This window comes from Molothrus ater, chromosome 11 (assembly GCF_012460135.2).
Source record: "Molothrus ater isolate BHLD 08-10-18 breed brown headed cowbird chromosome 11, BPBGC_Mater_1.1, whole genome shotgun sequence".
Taxonomy (NCBI): Eukaryota; Metazoa; Chordata; class Aves; order Passeriformes; family Icteridae; genus Molothrus; species Molothrus ater.
Window position 1 is genome coordinate 4,081,255 of NC_050488.2, and position 17,817 is coordinate 4,099,071.

General features: G+C 50.5%; 1 protein-coding gene across 1 annotated transcript in view; it reads left to right on the forward strand.

The window, feature by feature from the left end:
* Positions 1-17,817, forward strand: part of RNF123 (ring finger protein 123) — a 48,148-nt gene that overhangs the window by 12,690 nt on the left and 17,641 nt on the right. The window contains 19 exon segments of the mRNA XM_054515983.1: positions 630-722; positions 915-988; positions 1,421-1,538; positions 2,016-2,115; positions 2,547-2,608; positions 2,698-2,731; positions 2,734-2,768; positions 3,437-3,557; positions 4,338-4,439; positions 5,619-5,725; positions 6,231-6,429; positions 7,025-7,170; positions 7,361-7,444; positions 7,764-7,871; positions 10,432-10,609; positions 11,560-11,634; positions 12,039-12,126; positions 12,386-12,473; positions 12,598-12,682. Coding sequence (XP_054371958.1) covers positions 630-722; positions 915-988; positions 1,421-1,538; positions 2,016-2,115; positions 2,547-2,608; positions 2,698-2,731; positions 2,734-2,768; positions 3,437-3,557; positions 4,338-4,439; positions 5,619-5,725; positions 6,231-6,429; positions 7,025-7,170; positions 7,361-7,444; positions 7,764-7,871; positions 10,432-10,609; positions 11,560-11,634; positions 12,039-12,126; positions 12,386-12,473; positions 12,598-12,682 — 1,897 coding nt within the window.

Consider the following 17,817-nt stretch of genomic DNA (forward strand, 5'->3'; position numbering starts at 1 on the left):
TGCTGGAATGCTTGGGTGGTTACAGAGATCCAGTCAGTGCCAGGGATCTGCTTGGAGACAGCACGTCTGCCCTTTGGGGTAACAGTTTACAGATGTGGGCACTGGCCCAGCCAGCTGCCATGAGAAGTTTTAATAGAAAAATAGACTCCTTCAGGCTCACCATCTTAGCAGTGAAACTGGACCCTCTGGTAGGACTGCTGTGTTTGTGGAAGAGTTGCCTCTCATCCTGCTGGTTGGCTATGAGTTGAATTCAAACAGACAACTCTTCTCTCATCACATTTACCCAAGACTTATTTCTTCCTCTTATGGTTAGTTCTACCAACACTGTGTCTTGGGTAGAGTCAGTGAATAAGAGGACTGATGATTTCCCAGCAAATAGGGCCTGGGGCTTTGGCTTTTTGTAGGTGACTTGTGAGTTGGACTTCCTGCAGAAGCTTGTTTCCCTGTAGCAAAGCACTGGCACCAACTTCTGCTTGGACTCTCTCCGGTGGAGTCAGAGGGACACTGGGTTCAGAGCACCTGCTTTTTCAGTTCAGAAATGAATGCTTCCTTCCAAGATCTCAATCTGGGAGCTATAGCTGTTCCTGACTCCTTGCTATTGTTCTTAAATGTGTTTCTTATTTTCTCAGGAGTATGAAGTGCATGAGTGCCTCAAGCAGCTACTGATGTCCCTGCTGCGGGCTTACAGGTTCTCCCCCATCATCCCAGACCTGGGATTACAAGTGAGTTTGCACTTCTGAATTCCCAGGAATCTGTGACTAGCCAGCTTCTGTTATGTCCCCATGTCCAAAGGTCCATGATGTTTTAGATCCTGTAGTTGTTTGATCCAAAGATGGCAGTTTTGTCACACTGTGGCCATTGGAGAATTGTATGTTCTGCAGATGGAGTCACTTTTGCTTCTCCTGTTTTCCTAGATCCACTACCTCCGGCTCACCATTGCAGTCCTGAAGCATGAGAAATCTAGGAAATACCTACTCAGCAATGTTCTGTATCCTTTGTGTCTCCTCCTGTCTCAGTTTTCCCTTCCCTCAATAATGCAGCCAAGGACACTTCAAGGACCTGTAGGTCCAGGGAGGCAGAAGCCACCTTGTCTGGAGAGCTCATTTCTCAGGTCTCCTCTGCCTGACACCATTTCCTGCAAATGCTTTGAGGGGAGGCAGCAGTGTTGTATAGTTCACATCCTAGTAACACACAGGAGCTCATTTCTACCTCACTGACCTCTAATATCCCTAGAGCAAAACCACTTTCAGAGCAGTCCAGCCCTGTGGTAGCATTTGGGCAGCTGCTGTGATAGCCTGTGTGGGGCTTCTCAGAGGCCTCTGGATCTTGCAATGCTAGTTTGGAAAGGAGTCTGTCACTACAGCTCTGGACACATGCCCTGTCCCTTCTCCCTTGTGTACTTGCTTTAACTCCAGCACAGCTTCGACGTGCTCCGTTCCGTTGTGTTCTTCTACATCAAGAGTCCTCTGCGTGTGGAGGAGGCAGGTTTGCAGGAGCTCATTCCCACCACGTGGTGGCCCAACCGCTTCACCAAGGAGGTGAGTACAGGCACTTCCACCCAGGAGGCTGAGGAAATGTTCTTGCCTGCCATTTCCATCTTCTGGCTGAGGAAGTTGGGTGGCCCCTATTTCCAGCTGTGTTAGCACTGGTGGATCCTACTGTTTGAGAGCTGGAGCTTTTCCATTCCCCTGTCATCTTTTTTGTCCCCTTAGAGAGTATGTTTGAGGTGTGATGCTCAGACAGGGGAGGGGGCACAGTTTTCTGGGGCAACAGATTTGGAAGGGAACCTCACAGTATTTAAGGAATTGACTGGGGTGTCCTCAAAAGATCTCCTGCCATTACTCATTACAAGGCTGGAGGAGACCTGTTTAGGTATCCTGCCAGCTGCAGTCACACACTGGCAAGTTGTTTCAGGGAGTTTCTGCTCTCCATTTTGCATTGTTTGAGGGAATTTCTGGCAAGACATTTTCCCTATGCAGTGCTCTCCTACTAATCAGTGTCTGTGCCCCATCCAGGGCAAGGAGAGTAAGGAGGTGAAGGAGGAGAGTGCTGAGGAGAGACTGAGGCGTCGGGCATATGAAAGAGGCTGCCAGCGGCTCAAGAAACGCATTGAAGGTTTGTGGGGAAGGAGGGAAGTTGCCAAGATCCCACACCTCTTGTGCAGCCAGCAGCTGTTTCTAAATCCTATTCACTATGTGAAGTACAGCTGTGTTCCTGCCAGGACAGGCTGTGGTGCAGAGGTGGGGGCCAGCCATGCTCTGTTCTGATGGGACCCCGCTGCACAGACCTGCAGCCCCCCAGGATGGGGCAGGAGCAAACCTCTGCATTGGTTTTTAGCTATGGATGAATTTCTTGCTAGGTAGTGGAGGAGAAAGTTCTCAGTTCTCAGTGGTGGGATTAGCTTTCTGCTGTCACTGGTTCTTCCTGGGCCCCCTGTGCTGGGGAGGGAGCTTTCTCCTGGGGACAGGCTACTGCAGTTAGGGTTAAGAGGGGTAGTTGCTCTCCAGTGCTGGTTTTGTGATGGCAGATGTGTGTCCCCCTTTTAGTGGTGGAAGGTCTCCAGGTTCAGATTCTGAAGCTGCTGCTGAACAACAAGGACAGAGGAGGGGTAAGCACTCTATGGGTCATTTGTGACAATATCTTCATGTGGTGTGCTTTGTAAATCCTAGATTTACCACCTGTTTTTTCTTCTGCCAGGGAGAAGCCTCCAGATACATCTTCCTAAACAAATTCGCAAGTTTCTTCAGGAAAACGCCAGCAACAGAGGGGTAAGTCAGAGGGCCAGCCTTCCTGCAAGTCTGACCCTGGGGGCTTTCTGCACCTCCAGGCTGGGAGCTCTGCCCTTCTGGCCAGGCTGCTTCCAGGAGTTGATCCACTGAGGTCTAGATATGACAGGGAATGAGGAGGGGGAGATCTGAGGCTAAAAATCAGGCAAGTTAGGTAAGTCCTGTGCAGTGATTTGTAGGAAAGTGGTCCTTGGGAAGTCTTAGGTGGGAGCTGAATGTCCTCCTATAGCCCCTCAGGGAGTGTGGCTGTGGAGTACTCTGCCACAGTGGGGCTGCTGGCTTTGGCATCCTCCTCACTCCTGGGTGAGGATTGTGCCTCTGGCCCTGGTTAGGCTGTTGGCCTGAGGCTTTGGGAGGCAGGCATCTGCTGTGTAGGAAACCCTTTCTTCACCTGCATCCTTGTGTTCATCCCCATTTCTCATGATGGAGTGTGTGTTATCCCTCATTCAGACCAATGACAGAGGTGTCCCAGGACTTCCTGGAGGTGGAAACTGCTGCCCACCATCAGGTCTGGTCTCTCTGCCAGAGCTGTAAGCTAGAGATGCTAGCAAGGCTGAGAACACAAAAGTTTCTGCCTGCTCCATGTAGTCCTTTGGCCTGAGATGCACTTTCACACCTGCCCTGATGCTGGACTCTCATTCTTGCCCTAGAACTTGGCTGTGTTGTGCCCACCAGAGTACATGGTGTGCTTCCTGCACCGGCTCATTGCTGCCCTGCGCTACTTCTGGGATGGCCACAAAGCAAAGACCCCAGCTGCCCTGAGCAGTGAAGGTGAGGCCTGGGGGAGAGGCTTTGCAGGCTTTTCTGTGGTTAGGACAAGGTTTGCTTCTTGGCAGTGCTTTCCAGGAAGTTGGAAATGTTATGTCTCTAATGAGTGCCTGAGCCTTCTGTCACCTTGGGGAGTTCCTGTGTGCAGATCTGTTGCAGTCAACATCCAGATGTGAGACTTGCAAAAGGACACCTGGACTGTTTGTTATTCCCCATCTGCTCTGGAGCAGAGTCCACTATTGACTGTGGGTCTGTGGAAGGGCAGCTCAGTGATCCATTAGTCAGAGTTTTGGGGAAGATATTTTTCTGATTTTGGAGTTCCCAAACTGTGGAAATAAGGGTAAACTAAATCAGTGCCAGTTGCTTTCCCACTCTTAGACCCCACTGGTATTCGCTCTCCTTACTTTAGGCTGACCTTTTCTCTAGACTCAGTAAGTGCTTCACTATCCCTGTGGGACTAAGTGGCAGAGCTGGAGTAGCCAGGTGGAGAGCTGCCAAGGTATTTGATGATCCAGTTTGCCCTGTGACTGTGGCTGGAGGGAGGTAGTGCTGGCACTCTTGTTGATGGCCATTGGTTGCTCTTCTTTCTGCATGGATCTAATGCTTGCTTCATTGTGGAAATCACCTCTGCCTTAATGGCCTGTGCTTTTATTACAACAAAAGTTGTCCCTAAATGTTAGTCCTACTGTGGGTCCTGGGGTCTGCTTTAGGAGCCATTACATGACTTTTGCATCCTGTGCATGGGACTTGTGGAAAAAAACCAAATCTCCTCCTCTGTTTTAGAGGCCTATGTCCCTCCTCAACTCTTCTATAATGGGAAGGTGGATTATTTTGACCTTCAGCGACTTGGAGGTCTTTTGTCTCATCTTAAGAAGACTCTGAAAGGTAAGTGCTCTCATTGCCAATACCTGAATCCAGGTCTTGGATGGAATTCATGCAAGACATTCCAGGGAGGGAGGTGTGGGTAATGAGTTTTGATTAAATTCAGGGAGAGGAAACTTGAATTTTAATGAGATTCAAATTACTTTGAAGAAGACACCACACCTCTTAGGTGGAGTGTCCTTTAAGTTAGCAGTTTACTGCTTGTATCCCTGAATTGGGCATGTGGCAGTTGGAGGAAGGGAATAGTCTGGGAATATCCTCTGGTGTAGTGCTCTTGCTGCACCACAGCCAAGGGCTGGGAGCTGTCAAAGCCCTGACCATCAGCTGGGCTCTGCTGGGTGTGAAGGATGCCCAGGATTTACTTGGAGCATTACTCTGGGCAGGGAGGAGCAGCCCTGTGTATGTACTGCAGCTGTGTGTTTGTGTGCAGCACACTCCTCTGGCTCTAGGCTCCCAAAGCCTGCCTTGTGCAAGGGTCAGAAACCCTTTGGCATTCCCTTGGACTTGGTTTGTCTCACCTCTGAGCCAAAGGTGCTTGCCTTTGGCTCAGATATCTCTTCTCCTTCCCCAGTGTGTTTGCAAGATGAGGACCATTTTCTCTGTCTCATGTTGATCCCTGGCTGTTCAAGATTAGATTACTTAGTCTGAGAGCCATGTTATCTCCTCTGGTTTCTCACCAAGGTATCCTGGCCAGCTGCAAAGACAGAGCCATGGACTAAAGAACACATTCTTCAGGCTTTGTACAGCATAGCCATCAGCAGAGGCTTCCTCTGGGTGTGAGTCTCAGTCCTGGTGACTTAGGGACGCATAATGGGACAGCATTGAAGAGCTGGAGGCTTAAAATATGATCTCAGGCAGAGAGTTACCAATCCTGCACTAGTCAGTTTGGCCCTGGTGGTTGTCTCCTGGTTCCTCAGTTATCCTATTTGTAGCTGCTAGGACCAGGAGCAGAAATGGGTCCTGGGAGGGCAGCACCTGCTGCTGCTTGGTCTCTGTTCTTTTTTGTAAGGGCAGATCTGTTCCTTGTAAGGAAGCTTGGGACAGGTGAGCTTGTTCTGATAGAGCATCCAACTTTTCTGGCTGTTTCTCTACTGCTGAGAAGCAGGAAAGAGGATGAGTCTTCCTTATGGTAAGTGAAGAGTGACTCCTGCATTCATCACTGCTTTGGTGTGCTCTGTGCAGATGACCTGGCTGCAAAAGCCAACATCCTGATCGACCCTGCAGAGCTGCAGGCAGTGACTATGGATGATCTTGATGAAGATGAGGAATCAGCAACATCAGCAGCACAGGTCAGTTGGGTCAGTCACCTGTGGGGGCCCTGGGGGTTAGTCACCTGGGGGGTAGCAAGGTGGGCCTCTGGCTAGAAAGGCTTTGCTTTACAGCAAGGCAGGGTTGGGCCTGTAACCAGTCCATGGGCAACCAGATAAACACCTGCACTTGGATGAGAGTCACTGGAGGTCAGTGAGGCTGCACCAAGTTTGAGCAGCAAAATTTTCTGTGCCCTGCTCTCTCACTACCACTGATCTGAATGTGCTGCCTCCCCTCCATGGCAGCTCTTGGTGCTTGCATTTGGAAAGGTGCAAGACAACTGTGGACAGAGCAGCTTCTTGCCATGCAGGTCTGCTGTTTGTGCCTGGCATGTGCCCTTGGAGGAGGGATTTACCCATTTGCTGCCCTGCCTGCTCATCTTCCAGTGGCCACTGTGCATCTCTACCAAGGTCCTTGCAGGGTCGAGGGAGGAGCAGCAGGCAGCCAGACACAGCTGGAACTGTTGCTCCCTTCATTTCCTTCCAGTCCCAGCGCCCCTCTGCCGCCCTGGCCATCGGTGGAGCTCTTGCCAGGCCTGCCTGGCTCAGCTCCCCCACCCTGGGCCGGGCCAACCGGTTCCTGAGCACAGCAGCCGTGAGCCTGATGAACCCGCGGCGCCCCCTGGGAGCCCTGGAGAAGATCAAAGTGCTGACACTGCGTGCAGAGCAGCGCACACGGGAGGACAGTGAGTACTGCTGCCACAGCTGGGCCCTGCCCTGCCAGAATGGCATCTTCAAGCTCCCCAGAGGAACCAATCTCCTTACTGCCAGCATTGCTCCTGCCCGTTCCCAGGGCGTGCTGACACCCTTTTGCCATCCTGAGCATGACACTGGTGATGTTTTCACCCTCTGTTTGTAAGGAGATGCTGCCTTGCTTCCTCCAAATGCAGTGAGACTTTGCAGGAAGGCAGTTCAGAGGCAGCTGTAGCCACACTTGGTAGCCACACTCTGAAGACAGGCCAGCCAGAGGATGATGTGTGCAGCAGCAGCACTGTTGCTGTTTGGGTGGACCAGGCAGGCCTCTGAAGCATGTACAGGGCTTGAGGAAGTGAAATTTGCGTGACTTGGGTCAGTCTGAACAGATCTGACAGGTCAGCCTAATGGAGGCAGCAAGATGAGAATGCTGTGGTAGTGCAGTATCTAGTGAATCCCATGGGCAGGGAAGAACCTCCATGTTACAGAGGCACAGCAGGGCTTTGGCTTCAGAGAGGAGCAGGCAGGAGCTGAGGTGCCAAAATGCCTTGCTAAGAACTCCTTTCCTGTCTTGGGAATGCATTGCAGTTGAAGGCACCCATGGAAACGATGGTCTTTTACTGGGCAGACCCCCAGAAGAGCCAGACGAGCCCATCACGGAGAACTCCCTCCTGGAAGTCCTGGATGGGATAGTGATGATGTACAACCTCAGTGTCCACCAGCAGCTTGGGAAGGTACGTGGTACATGCTGGGCAGGAATCCATTGCCCCAATGTCCATGCTTCTACACAGACTCTATTTTCTGCTTATTTAGTGACTGTGTGTGCCCTGTCCTTCTGCCAACCTCCACTGGGCTTCTGGTTGCATGCTTGTATGTTTAGGGAAAAAAAAACCCTATTTACTGCTGAAATCTGCTGCTTTTCAGATGGTTGGTGTGTCAGATGATGTGAACGAATATGCCATGGCACTGAAAGACACAGAGGAAAAAATCAGCCGCTGCCCAAAGAGGGTAAGTGTCTCTGGATTCTCAGCTCTTACCAGATTCCAGCTTCCTTCTCTGGCAGAGCCTCAGTGTCTGGCAGGGTGAAGTCCTGCTACCCAACTGTATCAGCATCAGGCCTTGTGGGCTTCAGCTGAGACTGATAAGTGCTTTTTATAGCCCTGATTCCCACTCCCTCCACAGAAAGGCTGCTGACCCCTTTCCCCCCTGCCACTGCTCCCCAGCCAGCCCCAAGGTGGTATACGCTTTTGCATTGTTTGTTCAGCACTGAAAAAGAACACTATAAGTGGCAGTGACATCTGCTCTCACATCTCTCCCCTGTTTTCAGAGGAGAGACATCCATGAGGAACTGCTGAAGAGCCAAAAGGTCTTCTCTGAGAAGCTCAACCACCTGAGCCGGCGCCTCGCTTGGATAAATGTCACCATTTATTCAAAGGTGGGCAGGAGCATAACATGAGCAGCTGAAAGGAGACCAGGGAGCCTCTGCATCTCTGCTGCTTGGCTCACATGTCACAGGTGTCATTTTCCTGGTGTTGAAGCAATGTCAGTGATCTCTGGGGCTGCTTTTTCCCTTGTTGGGTATCAGAGACTCCTTTTCTTTCTCCCTCTCCTGCCCCCCAGTGTCCCATAGTGATCAGCCCAGTCTGATCTGAGCTGTGCATGGTGCTGTAGGCTTTCCCTTAGGGCACTGCAGACAAAAGGGTGCAGATCAAAGGGAGATTCAGCTCTCAAGACATGTCAGAGGATAGAGGCTACTGTGAATCATTTCCCTGAGCTGTGCTGTGTCACAGGGGATCTCACTACTGCAGCTGCTCCTGCAATCTGTGGGATCCAAGTCAAGGGGGTTCTTGTTCAGGTGTTCTCTCCTTCTTCACTTGGTTCCCATGCAGAGTGTGCATTCCACATTTACTAATGCAGTGGCTTTTTGCAGAGGTTATCCCTTTTCCCCCAAGTTCACCATTTTGCATAAAAGCTCTGGTCTGTTTTCCCACAAGCAGTTCTGCTGATTATTTTCTGACTTCCATTACCTTACCCTATCTCTCTTTGTGGCTTTTGTGTGTCCCAGGACATAAACAGGGAGGGGAAGAAGAGTTCTTAGGAACACATCTGGCAGAAGTGCAATGGCTGATCCTGACTCATGAGCTCTTTGCACATACCCTCCTTTCCTTCCAAGTAGGATTGCAAGGCAAAAGCTCTCCAGCTGCATTAGCATAGCCTGTGGTTGCCAGGAAATAATCCTTTCTTCCCAGACTGCTCTGGAAAGGCTGAGGGGCATCACCAGGGTGCAGGTATCACTGTGCTGGCCCATGCAGAAACACTATTCGTGTCTCTAGATGATCCTTTGTCATACTAAACCAGGACTGCAGTGTCACCTTTCCTGATGAATCAGCAGCATCTGGGACTGAAGGTTGCAGCCTTCCCTGTCTGTGGTTTGTGCTGCTGTCCTGGCCTGCATGGCCCACAGGGAGAGCAGGAATGTGCCCCAGGTGAGCTTGCAGAATGTGGCTGCACTGAGAAACCTGTGCCTTCAGGGCTCCATCTCACAGTCAGCTCAAGTCCCTGCTCTTTCCCAATGGGAGCATCCATCCAGCATCTCCTGCATCTCTGGGAATTGTGTGTGCACTGGAGGATCTCATCTGCATGATCACAGCTGCTGCTGTTGGAGAGAAGGAGCCTGGTTCTGTCTAGGGGTGCAGTCCTGGTCTGTGCTGAGGTGTGAGAGCATGGCAGAGACTGCTCCTTCCTTGAGGGAATCAGCCACTGGTTTATTCTGGAGGATTCAAAGTTGGACAAAGGGAGTGCTACTGCTTAAAAACAGTTGTAGTTTTAAAGCACATAATTCTGCCTTCAAAACATCCCAGTGGGAATTACAGCTTATTTTATTACAACTCTGTATTTATCTATCTCACTGGCTAATCACATTTTTGTATCCTCTTGGTGTAGGCTTTCTTCTAGCTTGGTAATACCTGAAATTATGTTTGAGGTTGTCAAGTCTTAAAGCCAAATGCAGCTTTTTCAACCTTAGTATTGTTCTGCACAGTTGCTTTTTATCTTGACAGTAACACTTTGGCTGAGATGTGGGTCAGTGTTGAGAAAAAGATATGTTTTAATCAGTTTAGTTGATTTGTACTAGTTCAGCCTTATTTACAGAATAAACCTATGAAAATCTCCCACTTATGGTAACAACATACTTTAGAAAAGACATTAAGCAAATGAAATGCCTTATCTGCACCTCTGATTTTAATTTTTTCTTAAATTAGAAGTGTAACCCTTCACCATCTATTTTTATGCAAGTAGCTATTGCTTATGCTATTTCTTGGCATTGCAGGATATGAAATAATGTTTCCTCTTTTTATGGTTTTGGTGGTGCCCATTTTTATGGCTTAAAGTTATGTAGATGACCTTAAATTTCCTGTTTTTAATTTAGGACCCTCTGATTTTTGTTTAGAGAGACAAGAGGCTGATGTTCCTCAGGACAGTAAATCTGGTTGAATGGCTGGCACAGAACCTGAAGGGCTGTGGCTGCCTATTGCAAAGATCCGAGCTGGTGTGAGCTTTTCTGCCTGTTCCCATTTAATCCCCACAATGGACCAGCTTTATTTCCAGCAGATTTCTGGAAAGTGCTAGTGCCTGCTTTCCTTCAGCAGTGTCCTTGGAATCAAAAGTCACATGCTTGTTTGCCAGGCCTGTGTGGTTGCACATGCCCTGCTAAGGAGTAGTGCTTGGAGGGTCTCAAGGCTTGGTGAGACAAAGCCATCACATTGGTGAGAGCCATGCTCTGTGCTGGAGGTTGGTATAGAGATCTCTGCTTGTCTCTTCCAGCTGCCACTTCTGTGGCTTTATGGAAAGACCAAACCGCACAGCTCTGGTTACTGAACAAGATCTGAGCAATATCTCCAATATGGGGACGTTTCTGAGGTCTGAGTGTGATGCTGGTGGTTGTTTCTCCCAAGAGAAGCTGTCAGCTGACTGGGAGTTGTGTTCTTCCTGGGCAGGAGAAGATGCAGGATATCTACTGGCTGCTGCGCGTGTGCATCCGCACCATCGAGCACGGCGACAGGACGGGCTCGCTTTTCGCTTTCATGCCAGAATTCTACCTCAGCGTGGCTATGAACAGCTACAGTGCACTCAAGAACTACTTCAGCCCTGTCAACAGCATGGAGGAACTTCCAGGTGAGGGGATGGGGACAGCTTCTTGATTCTGGCCTGATAAAATCTAAAGCAAGCCGCGTCCTTATGGTGAAGTGGTAGTTGGCATCTTCCGTTCTGTGTCTGTTCCTGGTTGTGATGTGCTGCCCCAGGGCATTGTCTGAGCTGTGGGGCATGTGGTGAGCTGTGGTCACTGTGCTCAGGTAGGGAGCCCATGCCTTGTCTGAAGCTGTCACAGGGCTGGCTCTAGTGAAAATCACTGGCAGCTATGGACTGTGTTTCCAAGGAGGTATCAGGAATGGGCTGGGGTGCTGTAAGATGTGATTGCCTCAGTAATTTCTACCACAGCCTTCTGGTTTCTGGGTGGGAGAGGATGTTCCATGAGTGCAGAAATTGGGATTGCTTTTGAATTCCCCTGGGATTTGAAGATGTTCCTATGGAGATGATCATCCACTTGATGCCACGAGTCTGTGTTTAGGTGGATTCTGTCTGTGCACATTCTGTACTTTCTGGCTAAATGACCTCTCCGAACTCTTAGCAAATAGTTCTGTCCTTTCCAGAGCCCGTGAAGGTAAGAGAAGCCTCTGTTCCCACCAACAGGACATAGCTGAAGTGCTCTTGTTTGGGCAAGAGCAGACTCGAGCAGTAGAAATTTCTACAGTGCATGCAGGCTGGACATGGCTTTTCTGCATAGACCTAGGGTGCTTATTGTGTTGCTCAGCCTCTTCAGCACCAGACACTTCTCCCTTGCCATCCAACTCTGTTGCATGGTTTTATCTTTCCCTGAATAACTGTTTCAGTCTCTGCTCTTCTGGAAATGAATGTGTCTTCCCAGCTCTCTGTTTTGACAACTGGACACACAGCTAAGCTGCAGGTAGCTGTAGCAGAAATTCATTCCATGGCCTGTGCCATGTCCACAGGAGCAGTGGGACCTCAGGCTGTTGCCATGACCCTGCTTCCTCCTTCTCTTGCAGGCTATGAAGAGACCCTCATGCGCCTCGCTGCCATCCTGGCCAAGCATTTTGCTGACTCGAGGATTGTGGGCACAGGTGAGGCTGCATTCCTGTGGTTTTGGGGTGCTAATATCACAGGTCTGGCCAGTGCCACTGCCAGTGGCTCACCAGGCTTCTGCTGGGATCTGTCTGCTGAATCTGTTCAGTGCTTGTGCCTCCGCATTCAAAATGAGGCTGGGTACTGTCCTTACCCTGCTTATGGCAGGGTAGACACATGACCTAGGACACCTTTTTGAGAGTAGGACTCATGTCCCAGCTGCCTGCATATCCAGTCTGGGCTTCCTTCTTAGCTGCTTGAGCCTGAGCATGCTCTCCATGTCAGCAGGGACAATGCGCCTCTACACAAGGGCCAGTGCCTCCCAGCCAGTGGCATTCAGGTGCTCCCTGGCGTGCTGTGTGTCCCTGGGTGCCTGGCCTAGTCCCTTGTCATTCCTCCCCAGACATCCGGGACTCCCTGATGCAGGCGTTGGCCAGCTACGTCTGCTACCCCCACTCGCTGCGTGCTGTGGAGAGGATCCCAGAAGAGCAGTAAGTGCTGCCCTGCCTGTTCCTGGGGAGCTGGGGCAGGGCTGGGGTGGTGGCAGGGCTGGGTGGGCGAGCAGGAGGGCTGCCAAGCACCGCTGAGGGCCCACGAGTTGCCAGCAGGGGGGTGGAGTTGATTTGGGAGCCTTCTGTCACCCTTTTATCAGTGGCTTTGCTCTGCCCCAGCTTCACGGGTCCTACTGTGTGTGCTGCTCAGTCTCCTGTTCCCAACCTCTGTGGGCTGACCTGTGTCCCTGTCTGGCAGGAGGATCTCTATGATGAAGAACCTCCTGGCTCCCTATGAGCAGCGGCCCTGGGCACAGACCAACTGGATCCTCGTCAGGCTGTGGCGGGTGAGCATCCTGCATCCCTGCCCCTCTCAGCACCTGGGGCTGCTGGGACACTGAACATTTCACTTTCCAGTAGTAGCAAAACTGTTTTTCAGCCTCTAAGATCTTTCCTTACCTCTTTTGCCAGGGCTGTGGCTTTGGGTACAGATACACACGGCTCCCACACCTGCTGAAAACCAAGCCTGAGGATGCCAGCCTCCCCAGCCTGCAGAGTGAGTGGGGCAGGGATTGGCACTCAGGGCTGTCACGGGTGCTGAGGGAGTTCCAGCCTCTTCCTTAGCAGCTTTCCCTGTGGGCCAGGCCAGCTGTTGGCATAGCTGTCAAAGTAGGGTGTTCCTGGCCAAATATCCAGGCCTGGTTTTTACACCTGGCCATCCCCACCCTCTCTACTGCTGATTTGGGCATGCCAAATGATGAGTTACATCCATCATAAGTAAGTAGGGGTTCTGCCCTCCAAAGGAGAGGAGAGAGGCCCAGGACTGCATCCTTACCAGAGTTTTAGCCTGAGAGCAAGCTCTGCCATGTGCACAGTGAAGAGCTGCTGTGGGGAAGAGCTGTTGTGTTTGCCAAGCAGCAGGTGCCCTGTGAGAGGGAGGGGGTGCCCAAGGAGACAGGGCACTGTGTGAGTTTGGAGTGTTTTATCCTGGCATCTCTCAGAGCCTGGCAGGGCCTGTCCTGCCTTGGGCACTGCAGTTTGCTTCTCAGCCTGTCACTGAGCTGAGGGGTTTCTCAGCTCTGTTGTGGCTGAGAAAGATGTGGGGAGAAGTTGCCTTTCTTGAGCTGAAGAACATGTCCCCAGCTTTACCCTCACAGGTTCTGGGCTTGTATGGATACATTCCTGATGCCCCTCTGCTGTGGAAAAGCCTTTGTTCCTGGAGAGCTGCTCAGGAGTGGGGGACAGAAGGACAGGTGGCACATGGAGGTGTTTGCTGAGCCCTGTCCAGGGAGTTGCCTGTCTGTTCTAACAGAACTCTTGTTCTCTTTTCTCTCTCCTGCCCATGGTGCCCAGGGGATCTCTCTGTTGCTAGTTTCCAGAGTAAGTTTGTTGTGTGACCTTCTCTTGTCTGGTGGAGTAGCTTTAGAGAGCTCCCTGCATCCCCTCTTCTGCCTAGAGAGACCCTTTGTAGGCAGAGAGCTTCACAAGGGGTTGTTTTCCTCGGTCCCATCCCTGGGAGAAGCCAGGGGAGCTGTTCCCATGTGTCAGTCTCTGAGGCTGCATCATGGACCTGCTCTTGCAGCTGTTTTAGCAGGGTTACCTCTGGGCTCAGAGCCCTGCTGGAGGGGTTCCTCTCATCCTTAGATGAGATGGAGAAGCTCTGGCACACATGCAGGAGGGATCTCATGGCTGTCCCTCACTCTCCTGCTGCACAACCCAGGCACTGAGTGGCTGTCAGCAGTCCTGTGGGCTGGTAACTGAGCTCAGCCCATCCTGGGGAGCTCTGGGGCAGCAGCAGAGCTGCTCAGCTCTCGAGGCCTTGCTCCACACATCGTGTGGCTCCACAGAGTCTGAGCCTGAGCCCAGAGTGGCCCTGCTGCCTACTGGGGACTTACTCTTGGGAGGGCTATTTTAAGGCTCAACCAAATCAATAATGAATGCTGATTTAATTGAGGAGGGACAGGGGACTCAGAGGTGTCCTTGAGATGCTGCCCAGGGAAGGAGGCGGAGGTGACCCCCCCCTCTCCCCTTCACACCCATCAGTCTTCACCTTGTTGCAATTTGAGCACTGGCAGAGTCAATGGGACAAACTGCTGAGCTGAGGAAATCCCTGCTTGTCTGGGTCTGCTGCTGCAGGCCAGGCTGAAGGGAGTGTGGGCAAATGCCTCTTCTCTGGTGCTCCAGCCTTGTCCTGCTTTTGGGATGCTTCCTTGGAACGCTGCACAGGTGGGGGAGGTTTGCCAGGCTGCCTCACAACATCCATGAAGCACCCAGAGCACAGAGTACCTGGTCTCCTCTGCTGCCTCTTGCCCACGCTCACTGAGGGCGAGCAGTGGATGCTGCCTGGCTTACCCAGGGGGGGCAGAGGCTCAGAAAGGCTGTCTGTGTCCCTGCTTCTTCCTAGAATTATTCCTCAGCTCCACTGGCACTCAACAGCTCTCATGCAAGCAGAGCTCTCCCTCACTTTGGCTCCTGAGAGCAGACAGGGGTAGTTGTGCTCGCTGGTGCTGCAGGGACTTGTTTTGGTTTCACCATGCCATGTAGGCAGGGCCAGGTGCTGTCCTGGCACACACAGGTGCTGCAGGGACTTGTTTTGCTTTCACCATGCCATGTTGGCAGGGCCAGGTGCTGTCCTGGCACACACAGGTGCTGCAGGGACTTGTTTTGGTTTCACCATGCCATGTTGGCAGGGCCAGGTGCTGTCCTGGCACACACAGGTGCTGCAGGGACTTGTTTTGCTTTCACCATGCCATGTTGGCAGGGCCAGGTGCTGTCCTGGCACAGAGGGAGCAGCAGCGGTGGCTCCGTGCTGGGCCCAGCCTGGCTTGGAAAAGCAAGAGCTGCAGGGTGGCTTCAGATTGTATCACAGGGCTGCTCTGCCCCAGACCTTCTGCCCACACAGCCCTCAGGTGGAGGGAGGGTAGGTGGGACCACGAGATCATCGAGCTGAGATGTTGTGCAACACAAGCCAAAGAGTTCACTCATGTCCCTTTCCCAAGTCCAGCAAATTGCCTAAGCTGAAGAGGACTTTCAGGAGGAGATCCCACCTTGATCTGACAACACCAAAAGCATTAGCTGGTAGTAGTTGAACTGTCCAAGCCCTTCTGATGGTGATTGTTCACCCTCAGAAATAAATCCATAGCTTATGATTCCTGATGGGAGTCATAGCATGGTTTGGATTGGAAGGAACCTTAAAGCTCATTCTTGTTCCAATCCCCTGCCATGAGCAGGGACACTTTCCACTAGACCAGGTTCCTCCAAGCCCAGCCCATCCTGGCTCTAAACACTTCCAGGGTGTCCATAACTTCTTGGGACAACCTGTGCCAGGCCCTCACCACCCTCACAGTAAAGAATTTTTTTCCTGATTTCTAATCTAAACCTGCTCTCTCTCTGTTTGAAGCCATTTTCCCTACCTAACCTCACCTTCTGCCTTCCACTGCTGCTGCCCTGCCTTCCTCTGCTTTCCAACATTTTATTCTTCAGAAGCACTTGTGTACCAGGGTAAACTCATTTCTTGGTCCTTTTCAGTTGGGAAAAATGCATGGCCTCTCTTTCTTATTCAGGAAGAGGTTTAGCTTTTCTGTAAGCCCTGTGAGGTGTTTACCCTTGCCATATTTTTAGCAGCCCCAGAGGTTTTGGTGCCATGCATGTCATGGATGTGCTGGTCATGGAGCCAAAACTCACATTAGCTGGTTTGCCAGGGCTTTGCTTTGGAGGCACATAGGATCCCAGGAGCCCTGGGCCATCCTGATGCCTCACACCCAGCCTCATGGATGTCTCACCCCCCAGGTGCTGCCTGCTTCCCTTGCTCCCCTCTAAATGTATCTCTGAACAGGCACTGACACTCACAGATACATCTGGAGCTTTTCAAAATCTCACATTGCTCTTGGGTGGAGCTGCTTTGCTTCTGAATCTGGTCCATTTGGGGCTTTCCTCTTCTGTGCTCAAGCTCTACTGTAAATGCTGCTGTGTCCAGAGACCCCCTCGGGCTGCTGACCAAGAGGTCTCACAATTAGCCCTGTTAGAAATCTTGCTGGGTCATTAGCAAACTATAAAAGTACATAATTACCTTCCTGTAATGAAAGTATGTGACTTCTTCTTTACCATTATCTAGTAGGAGCACTTATTGAAGGCTTCCACTTTGCCTGCTTTATTAATTTTTAACTCTCTTTAATAGTGGGCTTCTGCTACTGTTATACTTTCTGCCATTACTACTTCTATTAAATAATCCTGCTATATTTTTTCCCTATACTTGAAAAAACTTTGCATTACCATGGTCAGTCAAGGATGTTTTTTATGTCTTCTCCATCTATTACCCCTTTTCTCCTTGCTTTTGCCTACCATTTCCTATGTTTGGTTATGTTCACTTTACCTCCTATGTTTTAACTTATGTCTTTGCTTCATCGTGCTCTCAGTGACCCTTTTAACCCAGGTGCTTGCTGGAGCACTGGGGTTTCTGGCTCCCTCACAATCTTCTTAAAGAGCTCTGTGTTTTAATTCACTGTTTCCCCTACCTAGATTTTCTTTTCCTCTATTCTGTTTATATTTTTGCAGGGAAGTTTCTGTTGTGGAACACCAGATATATCTCCAACCCCTTGGTTCCACGCTCTGTTGCCCACATTAAATGTAATGAGATCAAAATTTCTGGCCTTGAAAAACTGCCAATTTCTGTTCCAATAAGTGATGTTTATCTGCCATAACGAAGGCTAAGCCATGATTGAGTGGCTTTTGTGTTAGGGAGGTACAAATTTTGAAGCATTGATGACTTCCTAGTGCCAGGATCAAGATAGTTTCCCCATCACTGAGTATGCACAGGCTCCCTGTGAAGTGACATCCCTGCCTGCAGTGGCACATAAGGGATGTGGCATTGCCCAGGAGGGCAGGGGTAACTCAGGTGGGTGGGAATGTCCCAGCAAAGATGAACATGTTGCAAATAAAGATGGGCACAGCACCAGGACTGGGTTTTGCATACCAGTAATAATTACCACTTCTGGGAACTTGTGCAAGGAGTAAAGCTGTTTGTGCTGTATTCCAGGGCTTGTTCCTTACATTGCTTTCAAAGAGTAGCAGTGATCTTAGCATCTCTAGATTCAGAATCCTCTTGAGATCAACAAAAGCCAAGGAAATAATTGTTTCCTGGTGTTAGGTTTAAAACCTTCGATAAACCTATTTACCTGTGGAGAGGTTTGACAAAAGGCTGAGCCAGTTTTCAATGCTCTTATAGTCTGGCACAGTCTGCCAGCACCAGGAAAAGTATTTAAGAACCCAGAATTGCAGAATCACACCACTCATTGAAAAAAGACTGTAAGGAAATAGTCATTGACTAAAAATCAGGATAAAGCAAGTTATTACAAGCATGGGACCATCCTTCAAAAAACCAAAGCTGCCTTCAAATGAGGTAGACTTTGGCTGGGCAGCTCATCCTGGGATCTGTCCTGACTTGCAATGTTAATAAAAGAGGCTTTGGCAGCAGACCAGCAGGACAACATGCAGAGTTCTTCCATGAGGAGTGGTGATCTCTGCCTAGAACTGCTTTGGTACTTGAAGGCTGGAAAGGGACTAACATGTCAGCAATTTTAACCAAAAGCAGTTTTTACATGCTGAAGGGAGGCTGAGGAAAAGGCAGTAAAAGCTTAACCCTGGAAGAAGACTTTTCAATTCTGAATGACTGGGAGAGAAAACATGGATAGA